The sequence below is a fragment of the Lithobates pipiens genome, unplaced genomic scaffold (assembly GCF_037356315.1).
Source record: "Lithobates pipiens isolate NorthernLeopardFrog02 unplaced genomic scaffold, aLitPip1_a1.2 Scaffold_10, whole genome shotgun sequence".
In the NCBI taxonomy this organism is placed as follows: domain Eukaryota; kingdom Metazoa; phylum Chordata; class Amphibia; order Anura; family Ranidae; genus Lithobates; species Lithobates pipiens.
This window is the reverse complement of record NW_027507686.1, coordinates 17916378-17941224: the sequence shown is the minus strand read 5'-3', so window position 1 is coordinate 17941224 and position 24847 is coordinate 17916378. Positions and strand designations below refer to the sequence as shown.

At 44.5% G+C, this 24847-nt stretch overlaps 1 protein-coding gene across 1 annotated transcript in view; it reads left to right on the top strand.

Annotated features, from left to right (window-relative positions):
* The first annotated feature begins 6050 nt into the window (after window positions 1–6050).
* LOC143927699 (polycystin-1-like protein 2) overlaps window positions 6051–24847 on the top strand; it is a 67130-nt gene continuing 48333 nt past the window's right edge. The window contains exons 1-4 of the mRNA XM_077451970.1: window positions 6051–6384; window positions 19438–19554; window positions 21575–21639; window positions 23754–23811. Of these exons, the coding sequence (XP_077308096.1) occupies window positions 6114–6384; window positions 19438–19554; window positions 21575–21639; window positions 23754–23811 (511 nt within the window). The 5' untranslated portion in view covers window positions 6051–6113. The remainder of the gene's footprint in view (window positions 6385–19437; window positions 19555–21574; window positions 21640–23753; window positions 23812–24847) is intronic.

Sequence of the window (24847 nt, the reverse complement as noted above, 5' to 3'; positions counted from 1 at the left end):
GCGCGACTCGCGCATGCGCAGTAGGGAACCGGGAAATGAAGCCGAAAGGCTCCATTTCCTGATTCCCATACCCAAGATGGCGGCGGCAGCACTCGAGAGACGATCTAGAGATCGGCTTCGGGTGCCGACATCGCGGGCGCGCTGGACAGGTAAGTGTCACTATTTTAAAAGTCAGCAGCTGCAGTATTTGTAGCTGCTGGCTTTTAAAAAAAAAAAAAAAATGCGGAGTCCCGGTGGACTCCCGCTTTAAGTAAATAAACCAACTAATGACACTTTCACTGATTTAGGAGGCAGAGAGACTTACAGCGGAGTACAGCACCGGACGGGGAGCAGGAGCTGCCAAAGTTAAAGCGGAGTTCCACCTAAAAGCTGTTAATAGTAATTTACTCAATTTTACCTGCTGTCCCGGCTAGGGGGTTCCCACTGCCCCCCCCCCCCGCTAAGTGCCGGCCTAGGCCTAAAGCACTGCCTAGGAGGCTGCATGACCCTCTGTCTTTCTGTCTGGACAGTGCTGATTGGCCGTGCACCGATCACATGCACTCTCCCAAGAAAAAAAAAAAAAAACTCTCTAGCAATACACACCAAACTGAGCATGTGCAGAGGGGCCCCTAGCCTGTGTTCTATCAGGAGATGGTTTGGGGATGTTGGAAGAAGGGGAGGATCAGAGAAGACAGGATCAAACAGCCTTTTTAATTTTTTTTACACAATGCGGAGGATTAACCCCTTAGGTTCCACAGTGAGTACAACAAGCATGATTTACTGCATATACACACTGATTTTACTGTTGTGGGTTTAGTAACACTTTAAGGGGGGCAGTGGGGGGAGGGGGTCCTGCAGCAAAGCCATGCTCAACTGCCTATTCAATCGCAAATGTCAGTTAGGTCCAACTCATAAAAACTGAGACAAAATATGAGAAAGTAAAACGAGAAACCCTAACTAGGATACAAAGTGCAGGGCATCCCCGGCAGTCCTACGCGATGCATGACGATCTGACCAGCTGATCTGCTTGCAAATGTAAGGCGAGGAATTCAAATAAGAGTAAACACAGCGTACAAATACACAATAACTTGATGAGGGTGAACTGTGCTCTGAACACTGAGTAAACACACAGCGCAAACATCCAGCACTGTACAGAGGACGGGTGCTATGCACGCAAGCCGAATATCCTCCTGAGTCATAATCACCTCTATACACGACAAGGTGACCCGCTCCTCATCTACAGCACTGCACTTTCTAATTCACGGATTGAGGTTTCTTTTTATTTCATGCTTGATTTCTCCGAGAGCCACTCTCGCAGTGGCGGCTAGTGCTCAATTCCCCCCCCTCCCCCTCCGTCACTCAATTGCCATTTTGCCGCCCGACCCACATGCTCGCTCAATTACCTGTCACCTGCTAGGCCACCCACCAGCCCTGCACTTACCCCATCCAGCTCAGCAGCTTCGGCGGCTTCCCTCCTGCATTGGCTTCCGAGTCCCGGCAGTCGCTTCCCCTCCCGGCCAATTGGGTCTTAAGATTCCCAGCCAATTGGGTCTTAGGACCAGGGCTGGTGCTACCACTAGGCAAACTAGGCAGCCGCCAAGGGCGCACACTGCTGCCTAGAACGACGGCCACTGATGTTCCTTCTCTCTTTACTCTGCAGCAAGCAACTAAGTCTCAGCATCACCAGGCAGCCGCCGCTCTGTTCGCACATAGTGTCAGAGGCGCAGCGGCGGCGGAGGACTGTGTTTGTGTCCTGATTCCCGAATGAATGGAGGCAAGCAAACATTCATTGATGGGCGCTAGTGTGGCTGCATTGATGGGCGCTGGTAAATGCTGCATTTGATGGGCACTGATGTGGCTGCATTTGATGGGCAGGGGAAAGGGGGTGGAGTCAGGGATGGAGCCAAAGGGGGCAGCAAAATGAGGTTTTGCCTAGGGTGGCAAAAATCCTTGCTTCAGCCCTGCTTAGGACTCCCAGCCAATCGGGTCTCACGACCCGCTTCCTGATTGGCCAGGAGGAGAGGCAGGAGGACATTAGCAAATATTAATTCGCTAATGTCACACAAGTGGGTGGTCTCGGGGGGGGCAGTGCGCCCCAGAGACCACCCTTTGTTTTAAGCCAATTAGAGCCTCGGGCTCTAATCATGTGCGTCAAAAAAAAGAAATCCATGCGTCCCTGCATGGAGATTAGGGGCCAGGCACATGGATTAGGGGGGCAGCGCCCCTGTGCCCCTTAGGGGCGGCCGCCACTGCACTCTCACGGTGACAATTTCAGAAAAACATCCAAAATTTTACAGTGGTCACTGGAATGGGTATAACTGTCAAACTAGCCATCATGGAAGGCTGGTGCTCCAATTGGGGGGGGGGGGTATGGCAAACAAACCCCCCCACCAGGTCCGCACTTACCCCATACAGGTCGTGGCTTCTCCGGCTTCTCCTCCCGGCTAATCCAGTCTTAAGACCTGCCTCCTGTCCTGATTGAGGAGAAGCCGGCAGGCAATAGCAAATATTGATGCGTGATGTCATAAGTGTGTGGGTTTCGGGGGCGCAGTGCTCTGTGCCCCGAGCCCAACCTTTTTGAAGCCAATTAGAGCATCATGCTCTAATCATGTGCTTCAAAAAAAAAAAAAAAACTCATAGAAACCTGTGAGTCCCGCACCTCACATGGAGATTATGGACCAGCCGCCGCTGCTAGCCATACAGCAGCTTGCAGTTGTAATTAAAGAAATCAAATGAAATTCCTACATCTATGCCCCAACAATAGACTCCCTGCAACAACAACAAAAAAAGCAAAAACCCCAGCAATAATAGATCCACACAGGAACAATAAAATCTCATCAGCAAAAATAGATCACCCACAACAGACACGGCAGGAACAATAGATCACCCAGAAGGCCAGGAACAGTAGATTCCTCCCTTAAAAGTAGATCTCTCCCAGCAACAATAGACCCCCTGCAACAACAACAAAAAAAATGCCAGCAACAATAGATCCACCCCAGAAACAATATAACCCCACCAGCAACAATAGATCACCCAACAGCCAGGAACAATAAATTCCTCCCTTAAAAGTCGATCTCTCCAAGCAACAATAGACCCCTGCAACAACAAAAAAAAGCAAAAACCCCCGGAACAATAGATCCACACAGGAGCAATAGAACCCCATTAGCAACAATAGATCACCCAGCAGTAAGGAACAATAGATCCGTGTTTTAACGGTAGATCCCTCCCAGCAACAATAGATCTACCCCAGGAACCATAGGACCCAACCAGGAACAATAGAACCACACAGGAACAATAGAACCCTATCAGCAACAATAGATCATAGGTATCACAGCCTTTGCCCAATACTTTGATGAAGCACCTTTGGCACCAATTACAGCCTCAAGTCTTTTTGAGTATGATGCTACAAGCTTGGCACACATATTTTTGGGAAGTTTCTTCCATTCTTCTTTGCAGGACCTCTCAAGCTCCATCAAGTTGGATGGGGAGCGTCGGTGCACAGCCATTTTCAGATCTCTCCAGGGATTTTCAATCGGGTTCAAGTCTGGGCTCCGGCTGGGCCACTCAAGGACTCTCACAGAGTTGTCCCATAGCCACTCCTTTGTTATCTTGGCTGTGTGCTTAGGGTCGTTGTCGTGTTGGAAGAGAAACCTTTGCCCCAGTCTGAGGTCCAGAGCACTCTGGAGTGGTTTTTCATCAAGGATGTCACTGTACATTGCCGCATTCATCTTTCCCTCGATCCTGACTAGTCTCCCAGTTCCTGCCACTGGAAAACATTCCCACAGCATGATGCTGCCACCACCATGCTTCACTGTAGGGATGGTATTGGCCAGGTGATGAGCGGTGCCTGGTTTCCTCCAGACATGACACTTGCCATTCAGGCCAAAGAGTTCGATCTTTGTTTCATCAGACCAGAACATTTTGTTTCTCATGGTCTGAGAGTTCTTCAGGTGCCTTTTGGCAAACTCCAGGCATGCTGCCATGTGCCTTTTACTGAGGAGTATCTTCCGTCTGGCCACTCTACCATAGAGGCCTGATTGGTGGAGTGCTGCAGAGATGGTCTTTCTTCTGGAAAGTTCTTCTCTCTCCACAGAGAAAACTCTGTCAGAGTGACCATCAAGTTCTTGGTCACCTCCTTGACTAAAGCCCTTCTCCCCCGATCGCTCAGGTGGCCTGCTCTAGGAAGAGTCCTGGTGGTTCCAAACTTCTTCTATTTAGGAATGATGGAGGCCACGGTGCTCATTGGGACCTTTAATGGTGTAGACATTTTTCTGTACCCTTCCCCAGATCTGTGCATCCATACAATCCTGTCTCAGAGGTCTACAGATAATTGCTTGGACTTCATGGCTTGGTTTGTGCTCTGACATGCACTGTTAACCGTAGGACCTTATATAGGTGTGTGCCTTTCCAAACCATGTCCAATCAACTGAATTTACCACAGGTTGACTCCAATCAAGTTGTCGAAACATCTCAAGGGTGATTAGTGGGATCAGGATGCATCTGAGCTTAATTCTGAGTGTCACGGTGAAAACTTATGTACATGGGATTTTTTTATTTTTTTATTTTTAATAACTTTGCAAAGATTTCAAACATTTCAGGTTGTCATTATGGGGTATTGTTTGTAGAACTTTGAGGAAAATAATGACATTAAAGCGGAGTTCCAGGCTTTTTATGTTTATTAAAAGTCAGCAGATACAAAAAGCGTAGTTGCTGACTTTTAATAAACAGACACTCACCTGTTACACGGTCCAGCGATGCGGCCGAACGGGGTGTCGCTCCTCTCCCCCTCCTTACCGCCGGCGCCTCCATTGCTCCACTCTGGGCACCGGCCGTGACAGCTTTCGGCCTACACGGCCGGGCATGCATGTTGCAATGCCCGAGTCACGCCGCTCTCCCGAAGTGGACAGGCGATCTCCACGTGTCCCAGGAGATCGCCTAGAGGGAGGGGCCGCCTAAGGCGAAAGGAGGGAGTCGCCTTGGTGGTCCCTGGGTGGAAGGAGGAAGTGGGACAGGAAGTCCCCCTCCTAATGAAGCCCCCAATTCCCCCCCAAGAAAATGACATGCCAAATGTGGCATGTAATGCTGCGTACACACGATCGGAATTCCGGCCAGAAAAAGACCGATGAGAGCTTTTCATCGGAAAATGCAACCATGTGTATGCTCCATCGGAATTTAGCTGTCCGAATTTCCGCCAGCCAAAAATTGATAGCATGTTCTCAATTTTCCAGACGGAAAAACTTTCTATCGGTAATTCCGATCGTATGTATGCATTTCCGACACGCCAAAAATCACACATGCTCAGACTCAACTACGAGACAGAAGCTATTGGCTACTGGCTATTGAACTTCCCTTTTCTAGTCATGTCGTATGTGTTGTACGTCACCGCGTTATAAATGTTCGGAATTTGATGGGACCGTGTGTAGGCAAGGCAGCTTGAGCCGAATTCCGTCGGAATTCCGTTGGGAAAACCATCAGAGCTTTTTCCGACGAGAATTCCGATCGTGTGTAAAAGGGCGAGGAGTGCTTAAAGCGGAAGTTCCATTTTTGGGTGGAACTCCGCTTTAATCCATTTTGGAATAAGGCTGTAAGATAACAAAATGTGGCTGTGAATACTTTCCGGATGCACTGTAATGATTCTAATGTTCTACAAGGGAGTGAAGATCCTTAGAATTTACAACAGGACAGGTGAGTATAAAGCCTTTTTCCTATGCAGAGTTATATTAATTGGATTAGAATATTAAGCAATTGAATTGTTTGTCATATTGTAACATACAGTATGTAGGCATACTTGAATGGATGAGCATGCTACGTATGGTCGCTACAATATGGATGTCATAAAATGTTCTCTAATAGGTTGGAACTAAGTAAATACTGAATATTTCTAGGAAACGCAATTAGGGGATTATTTGCAAGTGCTGTTATTAGTGATGAATAATGACTTTCTGTCTCATACGGCCATAAAAACTCTCTCTGTTTGGAGTGTACAGAATTTGGATGGGCGATGAGGATCTGTACATCTCCCTCCTCTTCTGCTTGCTATCCTTATTACCTGATTTTCATAAATACATCTCACATATTGCTCCTTGGCTTCCTGATGACGGTTACTGTATGGGAAATCCTCCATCCAGATTAGGATGCTTGTAATTCCTGCTCTGCTGATCTGGGCACTTTTCCAATGCTGCCAGCTGGGTACCTGTGATGCCATGCCGTGCCCGGGGCCAACATTTGTGTTTTTGGGTTCCTGCTACCACTTTGTGGATCAAGAGAAGACTGATTTCTGGAGGGCAAGGAAGTCCTGCTTCAACTGCGGAGGGCAGCTGGCCAATGTGTCGGAAAATTCGGTCCTGACCTTTCTGAGGGATCACCTAAATGGAACAAGTTGGTGGGTCGGGCAAGATATTGAAGGTAAGAAATGGAAAGTGCCAATTTCCACCCTAAATAAATGCTGATTGTCAGACGTATGGGTTCAAAGTAAAGTACGGCACAGTGCCCAACTTTACAAAGCACTCAATGGACCACTTGGTATTCTGTCTGCCATCACTCTTCTATGTTTATTTATTTAACTTTTTTGTGAGATCTATATTCAGAATTTTTTTTGAAAAAAACAAAGCAAAAAAAAATTAAAAAAACAAACAAACAAACCAAAAAAATAAAAAAGTGGGCAGACTTAATGGACCCTTTGGTATTCTGTCTGCTGTAATTTTTCTGTTTATTTTATTTTCTTTTTTTTCTTTTTGGTCTGAGGTCTCTATTCTCTAATGTTAAAAAAAAAAAAACAACAAAACAAAAAAATAAAAATAAAAATGGGACAGACTCAATGGACCACTTGCTATTCTGTCTACCATTATTATTCTATGTTTTTTTTTTGTTATACTGTTATTACAGGTAAAAATGTAAAAAGCATAAATTAAAAAAATGGTCAGACTTGATGGACTTGGTATTATTTCTGCTGTCACACTTTGTTTCTATACCATCAATACTATATTAGTATTGGTAATTATTGTTGGCATGGTTATATAAAAATATACTAATTAATATATTATTTTGAAATTATTATTATTATTATTCAGGATTTATATAGTGCCAACAGTTTGAGCAGCACTTTACAGTGTAGAGGGGGGAACAGTACAATTACAATACAGTTCAATGCAGAAAGGACAGGGTGGCCTATTCCCATAAAGCTTACAATCTAAAGAGAGTGGGAGGTGGTACAAAAGGTAATAGCTGATTGAGGTGGCCCGGGTATGGTTCTTAGGTAGAGCTGGGATAGGCTTCCCTGAATAAATGAGTTTTCAGGAATCACCTAAAGGCGAACAGGGTAGGGGCTGACCGGACATATTGGGGCATGGAGTTCCAGAAGATGGGGGAAGTTCTGGAGAAGTCCTGGAGGCGAGAATGGGAGGAGGTAAGAAAGGAGATAGAGACCAGGAGGTCCTGGGAGGAGTGGAGAGGACGAATGTGGGTGATATCTGCAGATGAGGTTGGTGATGTAGCTGGAGGCGATGTTGTAGATGGCCTTGTATGTTGTGGTTAGTATTTCAAATTTTTACATTGGGCTAGTGGAAGCCAGTGGAGGGATTGGCAGAGAGTGGTAGAGGACAAAGCGTGGAGGCCAGTAAAGGGATTGGCAGAGAGAAGCAGTGGTCAGCGATCGGTTAGTAAGGTGTATAATTCTAGCAGCAGCATTCATAATAGTCTGAAGGTGAGATAGTCTATGTAAGGGTAGGCCAGTGAGGAGAGAGTTGCAGTAGTCAAGGCAAGTAATAACCAAGGGGTGAATAAGTTGTTTTGTGGTGTAGTTAGTCAATGAGGGGCAAATTCTGGAAATGTTGCGGAGGTTAAGGCAGCAAGATGTACCCAACGATTGGTTGTGGCTGAAGGAGAGGTCAGAGTCTAAGATTATACCCAGTACTCTAGCATGTGTAGAGGGACCAATGGTTGTGCAGTTGACTATAATGGTAAAGTCATGGGGAAATAATAAAATAAATAAATGCATCACCCCCAATGATATATTATCATTTTTGTTGATGAAGTACATATACTGTATACTGCAAACTACTTTTTACTAATATTACGGCAAACACACTAAGCACCATTGCTCTAAAACAGAATTTTCTAGTGCCAGGATCTCGGTACTGGTATCCTTGTGTGCAGGATAGTCTTTGGTGTAGAGAAATCCAATGCAGGTGAGGAATGTATGCAGACAAGGGGTTATGTTTTGTCAAGAGAAGATTACTTTAACGGTTACAGGGAAGTTTAGTGTGAGAAGGTTACATGGGGGAATTAGTGTAAGGATTGGTGTTGTGGATCCAGGAAGTGTTAGTGTTATGGGGGGGGGGGATGTGAGGTCTGGTTTTACAGGGGGTTTTGGAGTCAGGGTTAGTGTTGGAAGACAGTAAACCAACCAGAATGTTTATGGGTTCTGAGAGGAAGCCCCAAAATAATAATAAAGGGGTTTATGTAAAAGGTAAAGGGAAAGGGCGCCATGCCATTCACGAGATACCAGTGTGTAATGCCAATCTCTGATTGATAGTAGTGCATATCACAATTATGTCTTAAGCAAGAGCTACGGGAGTGAATGCATCCATATTACAATCTACTTTCTCACTCCCAGCACTGTTCGGATCAGGGTAGAAGCATTTTTTCAGAGGTGTTAGGGCTGCAGGCTGAACAAAGTTCTTGCTGGCATTGGATCAGGCTAAAGCTTGTAATGGGGTCAATCATGAATACCCGTGGCTGCTTCTTGGCAAGTATGGACCATAGGGGGGCTTTGGCTGAAGACCTTATACAGAGGGGCTGAAAACTTCATGCTTGTGAATGGTTGGATGGGATGGCCCTTTGAGGTTGGCTCGGGTGTGTGTCCAGGGTGTTGTTTGAGTCCCTTCATCCAGAGGTTAGAGAGCAGACCATTGTGCAGATCGCCTTTGGGCATTCCTGGTGAGCCTCCTTTGAGGGTCGTGGCCTATGCTGATGACGTGTCTGTTTTCATCTCTGGGGCAGAGGAGGCAGGAGGAGGTGGTAATGGTGATGAAGCAGTATGCTGAGGCGTCTGGCCCCAAGATCAATCAGGGTAAGAGTGAGGTTTTCTGGATGGGAAAGGAGGGTGAATGCCTCCCCAGAGCCCAGACAGGAAATGAAAGTGTTAGGCATTCAATTTGGTCCCCGGGCCTTGTAAATTGGGTAAGCAGGCTGCAAGATGCTGATGCCAAGGTTGCCAGCTGAAAGGATTGGAAACTCTCTTATAGGGAAAGGATTGACATGAATAAAACTTACCTGATCCCGGTATTTCTGTATGTAAGCATTTTCTGTGTTTTGCCAGTGTCTCTCTATGCAACAATCTACAGCTGTTTCTTCCCACTGTTATGGGGGAACCAACTGAACCTCATTAAGAAGAAGGTGGGTGGCCTAGGTATGGTCTAACCGGTGGTATTCTTTTCTCTGTTTTTGAAACATAATTTTGGTAACAGAGGAACCACATGGGTGGGTTGATATTTTTCAGTCTTGGTTTAGGCCTCTTCTGCACAGTTGGGAGAATGGTGGGCCAGTGAAAAGCCTGAGCATCCTACATGGTAAGCCCTCGGCTTACATTGCCCCATGCTTGAAAATGCTTCAACAGTGGCGAGTGACGGTGGAGTAAATTAAGGCTCTTCCTAGGAAGGCCCTGGAGAGGAGGGTTTTTGAATCTGCCTTTAGCGAGCAACGGCCTTGACTGATTGTCCAGGCCCTGTTATAAGGAAGCGTCTGCGTTTGATTAATCTGGAGAGAATCCCATTAAAGTTTTGGGATTTGGCCGGGTGCTCATGCCAGGCCAGATTTTATGTGAAGGGCAACTTGAAGCATCACTTTGTGGAGAACCGTGGTTGTCCACAAGTGGTGCGTGGTGGGGTGGAGGAAATGATTAACCATTTCTTGCTTCAGTGGGTGGGTCTCTGGTTATCCTTTTCCTTTCTTGTTTGAGTTAACGCGGAGTGGGCATAAAGGGCTTGTCATGGTAATGCAGTAATATTTACCTCTCCATGTGTTCAGATTAAAAGGCCAGCCACTCTCACCTGGCTGCTTAAGTAATCTCTCCTCAAAGCATGGCTATCAGGTGTGGTTATGGAGATTGAGATGCTAAGAGGGCTCCTCTTGCTGCAAAGCGCAGCGCACCCCTGGAGTTGGAGACAGGGAGCGCAGTGTTCAAAGAAGCATGGCTTGCCAGGTGCTTGCTTGTAGTCAGATGAGCTGGGCATCGAGGGATGACTGTAGCAGGCTGGTAGCAATAGCTGTACTTGTGGTGCTTAGTAAAAGGAGAAACCAGGAGCCAGGCCAGAGGTCATACAGGATAAATCAGTCCGGGAAGCTGAGATAATCCAGCAATGTTCTGTCTCTAATGGCTGGTTTAAATGGCTGATTTAAATAGTTTGGCGCCAGCGTCTGTCACGCTACTTGCGCCGCGCACACATATTGTGCATGCGCGTGCGCCGATGTGCGGCACACACTCCTGCGCACACCTGAACCCTCTGTGGCTATTCATGTTGGATTTGGGCGACATTGCCAGTCCCGCGACGGCCATGTCCCTGACAATGGCTCCACCCCAGCCCCTATCAGGGAACCCTATATTAACCTACAGTCCTACACACTGCAAGCCAGCTCTGCTGATCAATATTGTGTGTTTTATCTTCCGTGTGCTCATTGCTGTGTCCTACATCTGATCCTGTTTACCTTGGCTTATTCTTGACTGTCCTCGTCTGCTTCATATCCCGACCTTTGGCCTGCTCTTTGATTATCCCTATCTGCTTGATGCCCTGACCTTTTGGCTTATCTCTTGACTATCACAGTCTGCTACTTCCTCTCTACCTTCCTGTACTCTACTGCGAGCATGAGCTGGGAGACCCTGGGGGCCGTGACCTGGAGCCAGACTGCAGCGAAGTTCATCCCCACCATCAGGGGCCCTGGTGAACACCCACTGGCTCTTAGATCCTGCGCCCTGGGAAATCTCATGCTCTAGCTCCCAGTGTGATCCGTGTTGGTGCTCCATAGTACCTGCTTTCCTGAACCACCAGGGGCTCCATCCGCAGCAGTCAGCCGTAGGGTCCACTACCTCAGCGGTGCACTTCTGACCCCAATGGTGTGCATCTGTCACCTGGACTCAGGTGACCTGACAGGGCTTTTGAGACAGGACGGGATTTTGATTTTGAGACACTTGGAATGCGCGGTGTCAGGTTTCCACTTGAACACAAAAGTCCTTCCTGTCGAGGTGGTGGTGCACGACATTTTGGGTGTGGCTAGGAAGATTCGGGGTCTTGAGAAGGACGGGTGGCGGCCACGAGGCCTTGGCAAAGGCGTGGAGGAATGTAAGCTCTTTTTATTCGTTGTCTGTCAGTCTCTGGGTGTGCGGCTTATCTTTCCGTCCTTTCACGTCCCCTGGATTTTGTTACGATTATATTCTGGAAAAAAGGCTGCATGCATTGGATCAATGTTTAAACGTTTCTTAACCCGAGGGTGTGTTTAAGTGGAGGTTTGGGTTGTGTTTTTTTCTATTTATTTTTTTATTTAATCATTTACTGATAATAAATACCTACCTGAGCCCTGTGTTTCCCACGACAGGAACGTGCACACCAGCTCCACTTGTCCTGATTGGATAGATTGATAGCAGCCCCACCATTGGCTCCCGCTGCTGTCAATCAAATCCAATGACGCGGGCGCCAGGGGGCTGGGCCGAGTCCTACTTTTTGTGTCACTAGACGCAGAAGCAGGACACGGGAGCGCGCCCGCACAGGAGCGCCGCTGAGGGACCCCAGAAGAGGAGGCTCGGGGCCACTCTGTTCAAAACCAACTGCAGAGTGGAGGTAAGTATGACATGTTTTTTTAAAAAAAACCCTGAACCTTTACAACCCCTTTAAGTTATTTTTGGCAAAAGTCGTTTTCTTTTCTGTCAATCTGCTGAAGTGAGCTTGTTTGTTTTTGTTTATTTATGTATTTATTCATTTTTGTATATATTTAAATATATTTCTAAAAACAAGCTGCATGTTTGCGATATTTTTATTAAACTAAAATTTACATCCATATTGCACTGTACAGTGCTTGGAAAAAATATTCATACCCCCTTGAAATTTTCCACATTTTGTCATGTTACAACCGAACACGTGAATGTATTATGTTGGGATTTTATGTGATAGACCAACACAAAGTGGCACATAATTGTGAGGTGGAAGAAAAATGATAAATGTTTTTTCAAGATTTTTTACAAATACATTTGTGAAAAGTGTGGTGTATGGCGCCCCCCTGAGTCAATACTTTGTAGAACCCCCTTTCTCTACAATTACAGCTGCAAGTCTTTTTGGGGATGTCTCTACCAGCTTTGCACATCTAGAGAGGGACATTTTTGTCCATTTTTCTTTGCGAAATATCTCAAGCTCTGTCAAATTGGATGGAGAACGTCTGTAAATAGCAATTTTCAAGTCTTGCCACAGATTCTCAATTGGATTTAAGTCTGGACTTTGACTGAACCATTCTAACACAGATCTAAAACATTTCTTTATAGCTCTGGCTGTATGTTTAGGGTTGTTGTTGTGCTGGAAGGTGAACCTTCGCTCCAGTCTCAAGTCATTTGTAGACTCTAAAGGGTTTTCTTCTAAGATGGCTTCTCACAAACTGCACACAGGACTTCTTATGACTTTCTTTCCCCAATGTCTTTCTTCTTGTCACTCTTCCATAAAGGGCAGATTTGTGGAGAGACAACTAATAGTTGTCCTGTGGACAGATTCTCCCCCCTGAGCTGTGGATCTCTGCAGCTCCTCCAGAGTTACCATGGGCCTCTTGGCTCTTCTCTGATGAATGCTCTCCTTGCCCGGCCGGTCAGTTTAGGTGGACAGCCATGTCTTGGTAGGTTTGCATTGTGCCATACTCTCATTTTTGGATGATGGATTGAACAGAGCTCCGTGAGATGTTCATAGCTTGGGATATTTTTTTATACCCTAACCCTGCTTTAAAGTTCTCCACAACTTCATCCTTGACCTGTCTGGTTTGTTCCTTGGTGATGCTGTTTGTTCATGAAGGTTCTCTAACAAACCTCTGAGGGCTTCACAGAACTGCTGTATTTATACTGAGATTAAATTACACACAGGTGGACTCTATTTACTAATTAGGTGATTTCTGAAGGCAATTGGTTCCACTCGATTTTAGTTAGGGGTATCAGAGTAAAGGGGTCTGAATACAAATGCCCCCCCCCCCACACTTTTCACATATTTATTTGTAAAAACTTTTGAAAAAACATTTATCATTTTCCTTCCACTTCACAATTATGTGACACTTTGTGTTGGTCTATCACATAAAATCCCAATAAAATACATTTTACGTTTTTGGTTGTAACATGACAAAATGTGGGAAATTTCAAGGGGTGTGAATACTTTTTCAAGGCACTGTATTTCAGCAACAATGGGAAGGTTGATTATACTGGAAATGCCCATCATGTCACTTCCTCCAAAGGGCTCTGCTATTCATGGGTTTCTATATTTTTCTTGTAACTACTGCTGTAAAAACAGGACCTGTCTTTTTTTTTATCAAATAATTTTTATTTTTATTTTTTATAGTTATACAAAAAAAAAAAAAAAAATATATATATATATATATATATATATATATATATATATATATATATATATATATATATATATATATATATATATATCTCAACTAAATTAATAAATATAAAAAATTATCAAATAGTATATAAAAAATAAATAAATAAATAAATAAAACACAAAACAAGAAAAAAAAAACATAAAACATAGACCAAACAAACCTTGCACCACTCGTATTAGTTTACAAATAATACAATACAAGAAAGAATAATTGTAGCTTTGAAAACAGAGAGTGAGTAGAAGTGAATAAATAGTGATGATTTCCTGTTTATTATTTTGCCGGTCAGGTGGATAGGAGGTTGTCTTGCCCGTCACGGTGACTTAGCACAAGTGCACTACTTTTCTGCTGTCAGCAGGTGGCATCCTCACAAGGTTTATTTATGCCTGGATTCTATAGAAACAATATGCATAACCTATAGTTGTGGTATTTCTGGCAATTGCCATATGGGCGAGGGTTTGAGCTCTACTGCGCTATTCAACCTCAATGTTCAAGACTGGCAGGCTAGAATTGACAAATTCACTTCTATAATCATTGCATTTGAACCACAATACTACCTTAAAGCGGAGGTCCACCCTAAAGTGGACCTCCGCTCATCGGAACCCTCCCCCCCTCCGGCGCCACAATTGGCACCTTTCAGGGGGGAGGGGGGTGCAGATACCTGTACAGTACAGGTATTCTGCACCCACTTCCGGGATAGCTCTCTGCGGAAAGGGGCATGCGCAGTAGGGAACCGGGAAATGAAGCCGAAAGGCTCCATTTCCTGATTCCCATACCCAAGATGGCGGCGGCAGCACCTGACAAGACGATCTAGAGATCGGCTTCGGGTGCCGACATCGCGGGCGCGCTGGACAGGTAAGTGTCACTATTTTAAAAGTCAGCAGCTGCAGTATTTGTAGCTGCTGGCTTTAAAAAAAAAAAAAAAACGCGGAGTCCCGGCGGACTCCCGCTTTAACCACTAAGGGCCGATACAAAAAAAAATGATCTGCCTCATTTTTTCAACTTTTTTTCCAGCTCTGGCCCCTATATCTTCTTCCTTTCCCAATTTAAATTTTAAATAATAATTAATAATTTTAATAATAATATATAATATTAAATACAATTTTAATATTAAATTTTAAATATTTAAAATTAAGTATTAAATGTAATAATTTAGCAATTATTAGACAGAATGTAGATAGCGCCAACAGTCTGCACAGAGCTTTACTATTTAAAGCGAGACAGCACAGTTCCAATACAGCTCAGAGCAAGTGGGCTATGAGGGCCCTGCTCATGGGAGCTTCCAATCTAAGCCCTTGTACACACGGTCGGACATTCCGACAACAAAATCCGTTCGGATTTCTTTCAGACGGATTTCGTCCGAAACTGGTGTTCCATACACACGGTCGGACAAAGTTGTCGGAAAAATCAATCGTTAGGAACGTGATCACGTTCGTTACGATGGAACTATGTTCGGGCTAGTAGCCAATAGCTTTGGTCTCCTAATTTGATCTGAGCATGCGTGGCACTTTGTCCGATCGGAATTCTCTACAAACGATCGGATCATGTTGTCGGAAAATTTTATATCCAGCTCTCAAACTTTGTTGGTCGGACATTCCGATGGAAAAAGTCAGATGGAGCCCACATACGGTCGGATTATCCGACAACACGGTCCGATCGGACATTTTCCGTCTGAATTTCCAACCGTGTGCACAAGGGCTAAAAGGGAGGGGATAAGTTCTAACTGTGTGGAAATTTCTGCTGTTGTGTTTAGGTTGGATAGGCTTCACCGGAGAGATGAATTTTCATGGTTCACCTAATAGGCGATAGTCGACAGATTAGATAGAAAGTGCCAGATAATGGGTCTGGAGAAGTCCCGGAGGTGAGCATTGGAGGAAGGTGCTAGAGAGGTCCTGGAAGGAGCAGAGAAGACAGTTCGGGATACTTTTTAATTTTTTTTGCAACTTTGCTACTCTACTATACAGTTTTTATGCAAGAGCCATTTGGATATACCTTGGCTCACAAAGAACATAATAAGAATACACAAACAACATAGCTAACTCCTAAATGCACTCTTATCTCAACATTGACTAAGTAAAGTATCAAGAAAATACGTCTACCTGTCAAGAGCATCTCCTGTGATATTAATACTCACTCCACCTCCATCCAAATACATCCCACTACTAATCTGCAGGGATTTCCAGAAATCTGGGGGGGGGGGGGGGGGGCTGCCTCACATACAACATCAGTGAATGAGGCAGTAGTAGAAGTGGTATTAAGCCACATATCCCAAAATCTGGAGATTTTTTTTAGGACAAGCACTAGACTCATATGTAGATTTGTAATGGAATGGCCGCGTTGACTAGGCGCTTCCAAAAAATAAAATTGTTTGGGCTAAAGGAGATTTGCACTTTAGGATCATGGCTTTCCTAGCATAGTATAGGAGGAGGCCTAATAGAGTACTCAGTGCCCTTGTAGGACCAAGGAGTTAACCAATCCCAAAATACAAAAATCGACAGTTAATGGAACCAGGAAAGTTGGTTTGGGAGATATTTTGAGATGAAGTTGGTGATATACAGTGGTGTGAAAAAGTGTTTGCCCCCTTCCTCATTTCCTGTTCCTTTGCATGTTTGTCACACTTAAGTGTTTCGGAACATCAAACCAATTTAAACAATAGTCAAGGACAACACAAGTAAACACAAAATGCAATTTGTAAATGAAGGTGTTTATTATTAAAGGTGAAAAAAAATCCAAACCATCATGGCCCTGTGTGAAAAAGTGATTGCCCCCTAAACCTAATAACTGGTTGGGCCACCCTTAGCAGCAACAACTGCAACCAAGCATTTGCGATAACGTGCAATGAGGCTTTTACAGCGTCCTGGAGGAATTTTGGCCCAACTCATCTTTGCAGAATTGTCCTAATTCAGTTACATTAGAGGGTTTTCGAGCATGAACGGCCTTTTTCATACCACAACATCTCAATAGGATTCAGGTCAGGACTTTGGCTAGGCCACTCCAAAGTCTTCATTTTGTTTTTCTTCAGCCATTCGGTGGTGGACTTGCTGGTGTGTTTAGGATCATTGTCCTGCTGCAGAACTCAAGTTCGTTTCAGCTTGAGTACACAAACAGATGGTCGGACATTCTCCTTCAGGATCTCTTGGTAGACAGCAGAATTCATAGTTCCTTTTATCACGGCAAGTCTTCCAGGTCCTGAAGCAGTAAAACAGCCCCAGACCATCACACTACCAACACCATATTTTACTGTTGGTATAATGTTCTTTTTATGAAATGCAGTGTTCCTTCTACGCCAGATATACTTGGACACACACCTTCCAAAGAGTTCCACTTTTGTCTCATCGGTCCACAGAATGTTGTCCCAAAAGTCTTGGGGATCATCAAGATGTGTTGTGGAGAAATTGAGACGAGCTTTGATGTTCTTTTTGCTCAGCAGTGGTTTTCTCCTTGGAACTCTGCCATGCAGGCCATTTTTGCCCAGTCTTTTCCTGATGGTGGAGGCATGAACGCTGACCTTAACTGAGGCAAGTGAGGCCTGCAGTTCCTTGGACGTTGTTGTGGGGTCTTTTGTGACCTCTTGGATGAGTCGTCGCTGCGCGCTTGGGGTAATTTTGGACGGCCGGCCACTCCTGGGAAGGTTCACCACTGTTCCATGTCTTCGCCATTTGTGGATAATGGCTCTCACTGTGGTTCGCTGGATTCCCAAAGCTTTGGAAATGGCTTTATAACCCTTTCCAGACTGATAGATCTCAATTACTTTCTTTCTCAATTGTTCCTGAATTTCTTTGGGTCTCGGCATGATGTGTAGCTTTTAAGGATCTTCTGGTGGACCTTACTGTGTCAAGCAGCTCCTATTTAAGTGATGCCTTGATTGTGAATAGGTGTGGCAATAATCAGGCCTGGGTGTGGCTAGAGAAATTGAACTCAGGTGTGGACAACCACAGTTATAGTATGTTTTAACAAGGGGGGCAATCACTTTTTCACACAGGGCCATGATGGTTTGGATTTTTTTTCACCTTTAATAATAAACACCTTCATTTACAAATTGCATTTTGTGTTTACTTGTGTTGTCCTTGACTATTGTTTAAATTGGTTTGATGTTCCGAAACACTTAAGTGTGACAAACATGCAAAGGAACAGGAAATGAGGAAGGGGGCAAACACTTTTTCACACCACTGTAACTCAAAGACAGGCTGTTGACATCTTTGTACCTCGTAGTTAGTATTTTGAATCGTATTTTTTAGGCAGGCGAAAGCCAGTGGAGGGATTGAGGTGACGGTAATTGAGCAGTTGGTAAGGTGCATGAATCTGGCAGCAGCGTTCATGGTAGACTGGAGAGGAGATGTATGTACAGGTAGGCCGAGAAGGGAGAGCTACAATAGTCGAAAAGAGAGATAACAAGGAGAGCATATAGTAGCTTGGTGGTGTCATTGGTTAAGGCACATATTTTGGAAATGTTATGGAGGTGAAGGCATCAAGATTTGGACAGTAATTGGATGTAGGGCTGAAAAGACAGATTAGTTGAAACATCCCAAACCTGTAGCATCGCTCCAGACCTGCTCCTCTCACCTGTCCACAGACAAACAGGATCCTGGCTCAAAGAAGCCTGTCCTTGCTCACCCTTGTAAGGAACCAATGAATGGGACCCACGCTCCAATCTCCACTTTACAAAAACTTTTGTTCAGACATCAACAATAAAGCTTTTTGATGTCGCCACCCAGAAACCACCACTTCCATAACTAATTTCACCACAAATGGCTTGGTCACAAGGACCTTGTGACCAAACGATTTGTGGTGAAACTCCTGGTGGTTTCTGGGTGGAGACATTAAAGTTGCAGCATTACAGATTTAAAAAAAAATGTTTTACCTATTCCTGTCAGCCAAGAGAACCATTGCCCAGGCCTGGAAAAAACCCACAGTTTCATTTCAGGGCGTTAAAGGCCATTTGATGGATATCATGGCTAATGAACAGATGTCAAGTGTCCCGAAGAACTCCCATTCCAAGTCTCTAGAAATTTGAGAACCTTGGATTGAGTATGCTTTTCCCTCTCTAAACCCAGCCGGTATTGGTCACCTATGATTGTCGGTTGGAGGTCCCAAGGCATTGGTTCTCCCCCTACTCCCTCTTCCTTTTTCCTCTTCTCCTCACATCTGCTCTTCTTCTAAAATTCTCTTATTCACCTCTGGGGTCTCTACCCCCCAATCTCTCTCTTAAATATTTTATTTTAATTTGTACGGGGTTACCCCACTGACACATTGGGAGCCACCCTTAAAAAAATGTTTTATTATATGGGACTAGGGGCATAGGGGTACCCCATATGGGCTCACCTGATGTATTGCCTTGCATTTGTTTTCCATTTGTACCTTTCTGTGTTTCATACCTTTAAATGCTTCGTATGTAGCCCCTGTGTGGGCAACTCTGGTGCTTATTTTGTTATGTTTAGCAAACCCAATAAAAATGATTGAACTGGAAAAAAAAAACATTTGAAAGAGTGGCTCTCAATTATCTGTTCCTTGAAAGGACAGGTTGCTACACATAAAGGGTTAATGAAGAGTAGCATGAACTCACCTTTAATCACTACTGGTAGCACAATTTGTGGAGTCCATGGCTGCTACTTCCACCTGTAGCTATTGCTAGAAATTAATCACAGCAGATTTTAGTAGCACAATTGCATTAGCAAAAATCTCTGTGGTGCACCCTGCTTTACTCTACGACCAAGACAAAAAACGACCCCAAAACCCAAAGCTGTTTTTGGCCAAATTGGCCGACATCTATCTTATGTTAATTGGTGTCTCCAACATGGTGTTGCAGTAACTTTATCATATATTTTTTTCCAACAGCAGATATTTTGTGGCATGGAGATGCAGATGTAAAGAGATTATGCCCAACTCTGTCCTACTCAGGGGTGCTACAGGAGGCACCCTGTCTACAACAAAATGGCTTCATCTGCCAGACAGGTAAGCTAACAGTCAACAATGTCTGGTTTTAACCATTTTACATCCTGTAGTTGTTTTGAAGACACATCTTTATGTAGGACGTGATACAATAAAGAGGCCAGAAAGAAGAAAGATGCAGCCAATCAGATGTTTAGTTTACCAAAGTAAGATAAGGGAAAGACAATTTCTGATTGGTTGCCCTGGATTCAGTGGCATATCCTCCATGTGTGCTGGGCAGAGGGGCCACTATGAAGGATGAGGCCCATGGTGCCCAGAACTCAGTGTGTTCAATAATGCTGCCATTGCCCCAATGTAGAGCAATGTGAGACAGGACTTATTGCGGTCTTCGAGGTGATACCACAGCTCACGCAGGTATCAATACTTGATTTATAGACTAGGCTGCCATGTTGCTAAGCTTTACAGACCCCGCCCTGCATTGACCATAGGCAGCAACAGAAGTTTTATAAACAATACCCCATAATGACAACGTGAAAGAAATTTGTTTGAAATTTTTGCAAATATACATAAGTATTCACAGCTTTCGCTCAATACTTTGTTGAAGCACGTTGTGCACCAATTACAGCCTCAAGTCTTGTTGAGTATGATGCTACAAGCTTGGCACACCTATTTTTGGGCAGTTTCTCCCATTCTTCTTTTCAGTACCTCTCCATCAGTGGTACACATCCATTTTCAGATCTCCCCAGAGATGTTCAGTCAGGTTCAAGTCTGGGCTCTGGCTTGGCCACTCAAGGACATTCATAGAGTTGTCCTGTAGCCACTCCTTTGTTATCTTGGCTGTGTGCTTAGGGTTGTTGTCCTGTTGGAAGATGAACCTTCGCCCCAGTCTGAAGTCCAGAGCGCTCTAGAGCAGGTTTTCATCCAGGATGTCTCTGCACATTGCTGCACTCATCTTTCCCTTGATCCTGACTAGTCTCCAAGTTCCTGCCACTGAAAAACATCCCCACAGCATGATGCTGCCACCACCATTATTTACTATAGGGATGGTATTGGCCAGCTGCATGGTTTCCTCCAGACATGACACTTGCTATTCAAGCCAAAGGGTTCAATCTTCATTTCATCAGACCAGAAAATTTTGTTTCTCATGGTCTGAGAGTCCCTCAGGTGCCTTTTGGGCACGCTGTCCAGGCATGCTGTCATGTGACTTTTACTGAGGAGTGGTCTCTGTCTGGCCACTCTACCATACAGGCCTGATTGGTGGAGTGCTGCAGAGATGGTTGTTCCTCTGGAAGTTTCTCCTCTCTCCACAGAGAAATGCTGGAGCTCTGTCGGAGTGACCATTGGGTTCTTGGTCACCTCCCTGACTAAGGCCCTTCTCCCCCGATCTCTCAGTTTGGCCGGCAGGCCCGCTCTAGGAAAAGTCCTGGTGGTTCCAAACTTCTTCCATTTACGGATGATGGAGGCCACTGTGCTCATTGGGACCTTCAATGCTGCAGAAATGTTTCTGTGCCCTTCCCCAGATCTGTGCCTCCATAGAATGCGGTCTTGGTGGTCTACAGACCATTCCTTAACCTACATGGCTTGGTTTGTGCTCTGACATGCACTGGTAACTATTGGACCTTTCCAAATCAGGTGTGTGCCTTTCCAAATCATGTCCAATCAACTGAATTTACCACAGGTGGACTCCAATCAAGTTGTGGAAACATCTCAAGGATCATGAGTGGAAACAGGATGCACCTGAGCCTGATTTCTCTCGAGAAATTTGAGTCTGTGAATACTTATGTACATGGGATTTTTTATAATACATTTGCAAAGATTTCAAACAAACTTATTTCACGTTGTCATTATGGGGTATTCTTTGTAGAATTTGGAGGAAAATAATGAATTTAATCCATTTTGGAATGAGGCTGTTTTATTTTTTTTTGTTTTTTTTTAGAAGGATTGCAAGTTAAAATATAAATCTTTCAGGGCATTGCTTAGGTTCTATTAATATTTAAAATTCCCCCAATAAAATAGCAAATCTTCACTTTGAAGTCCAGGTTTGACTCTAACAATGGTAACTGTCAGCATTGTTTCTTTGCAGACGGACAAAGCTGTAGCTCTGAGAGGAGTAACAGATCCGCCACACCTGTGGAAAACCATGTACAGGTAAGACATACAATATAGGGCATCATATACTATCATTTATATTACAACATGTAGTGAAGAGGGGTGTTATAAACATTGCTGAGCTGAGGGCTCCCTTCTGGAACAAGAATGTCCACAGAAACTCATCAGTTCGCAGTTTAACCACTTGCCGACCCACGCACGCCGATATACGTCGACACATTGGCAGCGGTGGGCAAATGGGTGTACTTATACATTCCCTTTAATTGGCGGGGTTAGCGGGTATGCGTACGGTGTCACAGTGCCTGCGGGACTGGCGGACTGAATGTCCACCTGTCTACCGGTGATCGTGTCACGGAGACGCAGAACGGGGAAGTGCCTATGTAAAGGAGCCATTTCCCCATTCTGCCTTGTGTCACGACAGAGATCTACTGCTCCGTGTCATTGGGAGCAGAGATCGCTGTCATGTGAGTTGTAGCCCACCCCCCTCCCCCCACAGTTAGAATCACTCCCTAGGACACACTTAACTCCTTAATCGCCCCCTAGTGGTTAACCCCTTCCCTATTAGTGTAATTAATCAATGCATTTTTATAGCACTGACCGCTGTATAAATGACAATGGTCCCAAAATAGTGTCAAAAGTGTCCGATATGTCCACCATAATGACGCAGTGACGATAAAAATCGCAGATCGCCACCATTACTAATAAAAATTAAAAAAAATTCATAATAAAAATGCCATAAAACTATCTCCTATTTTGTAGATTCTATAACTTTTGCGCAAACCAATAAATATACGCTTATTGCGTTTTGTTTTACCAAAAATATGTAGAAGAATACATATCGGCCTAAACTGAGGAAAAACATTTCTTTTTATATATTTTTGGGGGATATTTATTATAGCAACAAGTAAAAAAATATTGAGTTTTTTTCAAAATTTACGCTCTTTTTTTGGTTATAGCGCAAAAAATAAAAATTGTAGAGGTGATCAAATACCCCCAAAAGAAAGCTCTATTTGTGGGAAACAAAAGGACATACATTTTGTTTGGGTACAGCATCGCACAACTGCGCAATTGTCAGTTAAAGCGACGCAGTGCCAAATCGCAAAATGTGCAGGTAAAATCTTCCGGGGCTGAAGCGGTTAAAGGTCATCAGGACCCATAACTGGAGTTTGCATGTTCAATGTCAAGATAAAGTGTATCTATGGTCCAAATATAAGATTATATACAGTATTTCTTTCCATATTAAATTTCGATTATTCCTAGCCTTCTCCAATTAAAGCAATACTTAACCTTTGTTTTTGTTTTTGTTTTTTTAAAAATAACAAACATGTTATACTTACCTGCTCTGTGTAATGGTTTTGCACAGAGCAGCCCCGATCCTCCCACTGGCGCTCCTGGCCCCTCGATCCTACTGGATGCCCCCAAACCTGTTCCAGGTTGGGTGCCTTCCCACTGGGTTTGTTGTGAATTGGTGAACTTTAACATTAATACAAGTTCTGTTCTCCGCAACTGGACTCTGAGTGTTTACTGCCGCCGCACTTCGCTGCACCCCCCCCCCCGCCCACCACCACAAGCCAGTTGTCTACTTGCATTCATCATGAACAATTATTATTGTCATGTTCTTGTCATTCCAAACATATTACTGTTTTGTTATATTTGTATCTTCCATACTATATTCTAAGCCCTTGTACACACGGTCGGAGAAAATGTCCTATCGGACCATGTTGTCGGATAATCCGACTGTGTGTGGTATGCATCGGACTGATTCCGTCGGAATATCCGTCGGACCCAATTTTCAAACTTGTTGGAAATATTTTCCGATCAACTGGTTCGATCGGACATACTCCGATCATGTGTAGAGAATTTTGATCGGACCAAGTGCCACGCATGCTCAGATCAAATTCCTACATCAAAGCTATTGGCTACTAGCCTGAATGTAGTCCCATCGTAACAAAATTACGTCATCACGTTCTGAATGATTGGATTTTTCGACAACTTAGTCCGACCGTGTGTATGCAACAGTTTCGGACAAGATCCGACGGGCAAAATCCGACGGATTTGGTTGTCCAAAATCTCCGACCGTGTGTACAAGGGCTAAGAACAGCTCCTTAAATAAACAGAAAACTGCCAGTAACTGCCATTATATTGTTTTACAGAGACAGCATTCTCCCAGGAGAACAAAGAGATTTGTTGTCTCCAAGGCTGACGCTCCAGGTATTCTCAATGCTAACAGCACCTCTGGCTACTGTCTTTCCGCGGCTTGTTTATTCAAAATTATTTTGCCGCGCCACACTTTGAGGCCATAAATACAAATCACCTTTATGACGGCTATGACTGTTATGCTTATTTTGTCACGGATACGTGACAGTTTACGTTTTGGAGGTTGTATTCAATATGTACAAAGGGAGACCACACAAATACTTATAAGTATAATCTTTAATTAAATAGTGACAGACACAGATAACAAATATTATTAGAAAATATAAAAATACTTAACTAAAAATGCTTTTCCTGCTACGGGTCCCTCCCGCTTGCAAGGCCTGGCCAGATAATCAGACCGGACGCTTGCATGATGCAGCTCTGGAGACGAGACAGTTACTCCAAGCTTTTCCTATAGTACATACTGTATAGGTGAAGGCTGCTCAACATGTGGCCCTCAAAGTCCTCTGATGTGGCCCTTGACCTCAAACCAGAGAAGCGCATGCCTGGGGTCAGCAACCTGATGACATAATCTGGGCTTGCCGGTGTTCTGGCAGATAGTGTCCTGCCATCATATAGTGTCCGCCCCGTACTGCGCATGTGCAGTACGGGGCAGACGAAGCTTCGGAAAATCTCCGAAGATGAACGGCGCCTGCGCCCTGAGTGGAGGTGTTAGACCCCCATGCAAGCGGACATAGGGTTGTGAAAATTAGAGGGCCCCTCGCGGGCGAGCTTCGCTTGCCACGCTTCGGGGTCGGCCTCGCTGTGCTCAGCTCTTTTTATTCTAACTCTATGTCCACTTGGATGGTGGGGATAGAACCTGGACTCACAGCGCAGGCGCCGTTCATCCTCGGCTATTTTCGGAATCTGTGTGTGCGCAGTACACAGCGGACACTATCTGATGGGGGACCATATTTGATAGGACACCAGCCTGCCAACCCAGAGCCTTGGAGTGCATCGAGCCGAAGCCGGAAAAGGAGGAAGTAGACATCTGCAAAGGGAGAAGGAGCCACATAAGCTGATGCTTCCTCTGTAGCATGAGCTTTTGTCC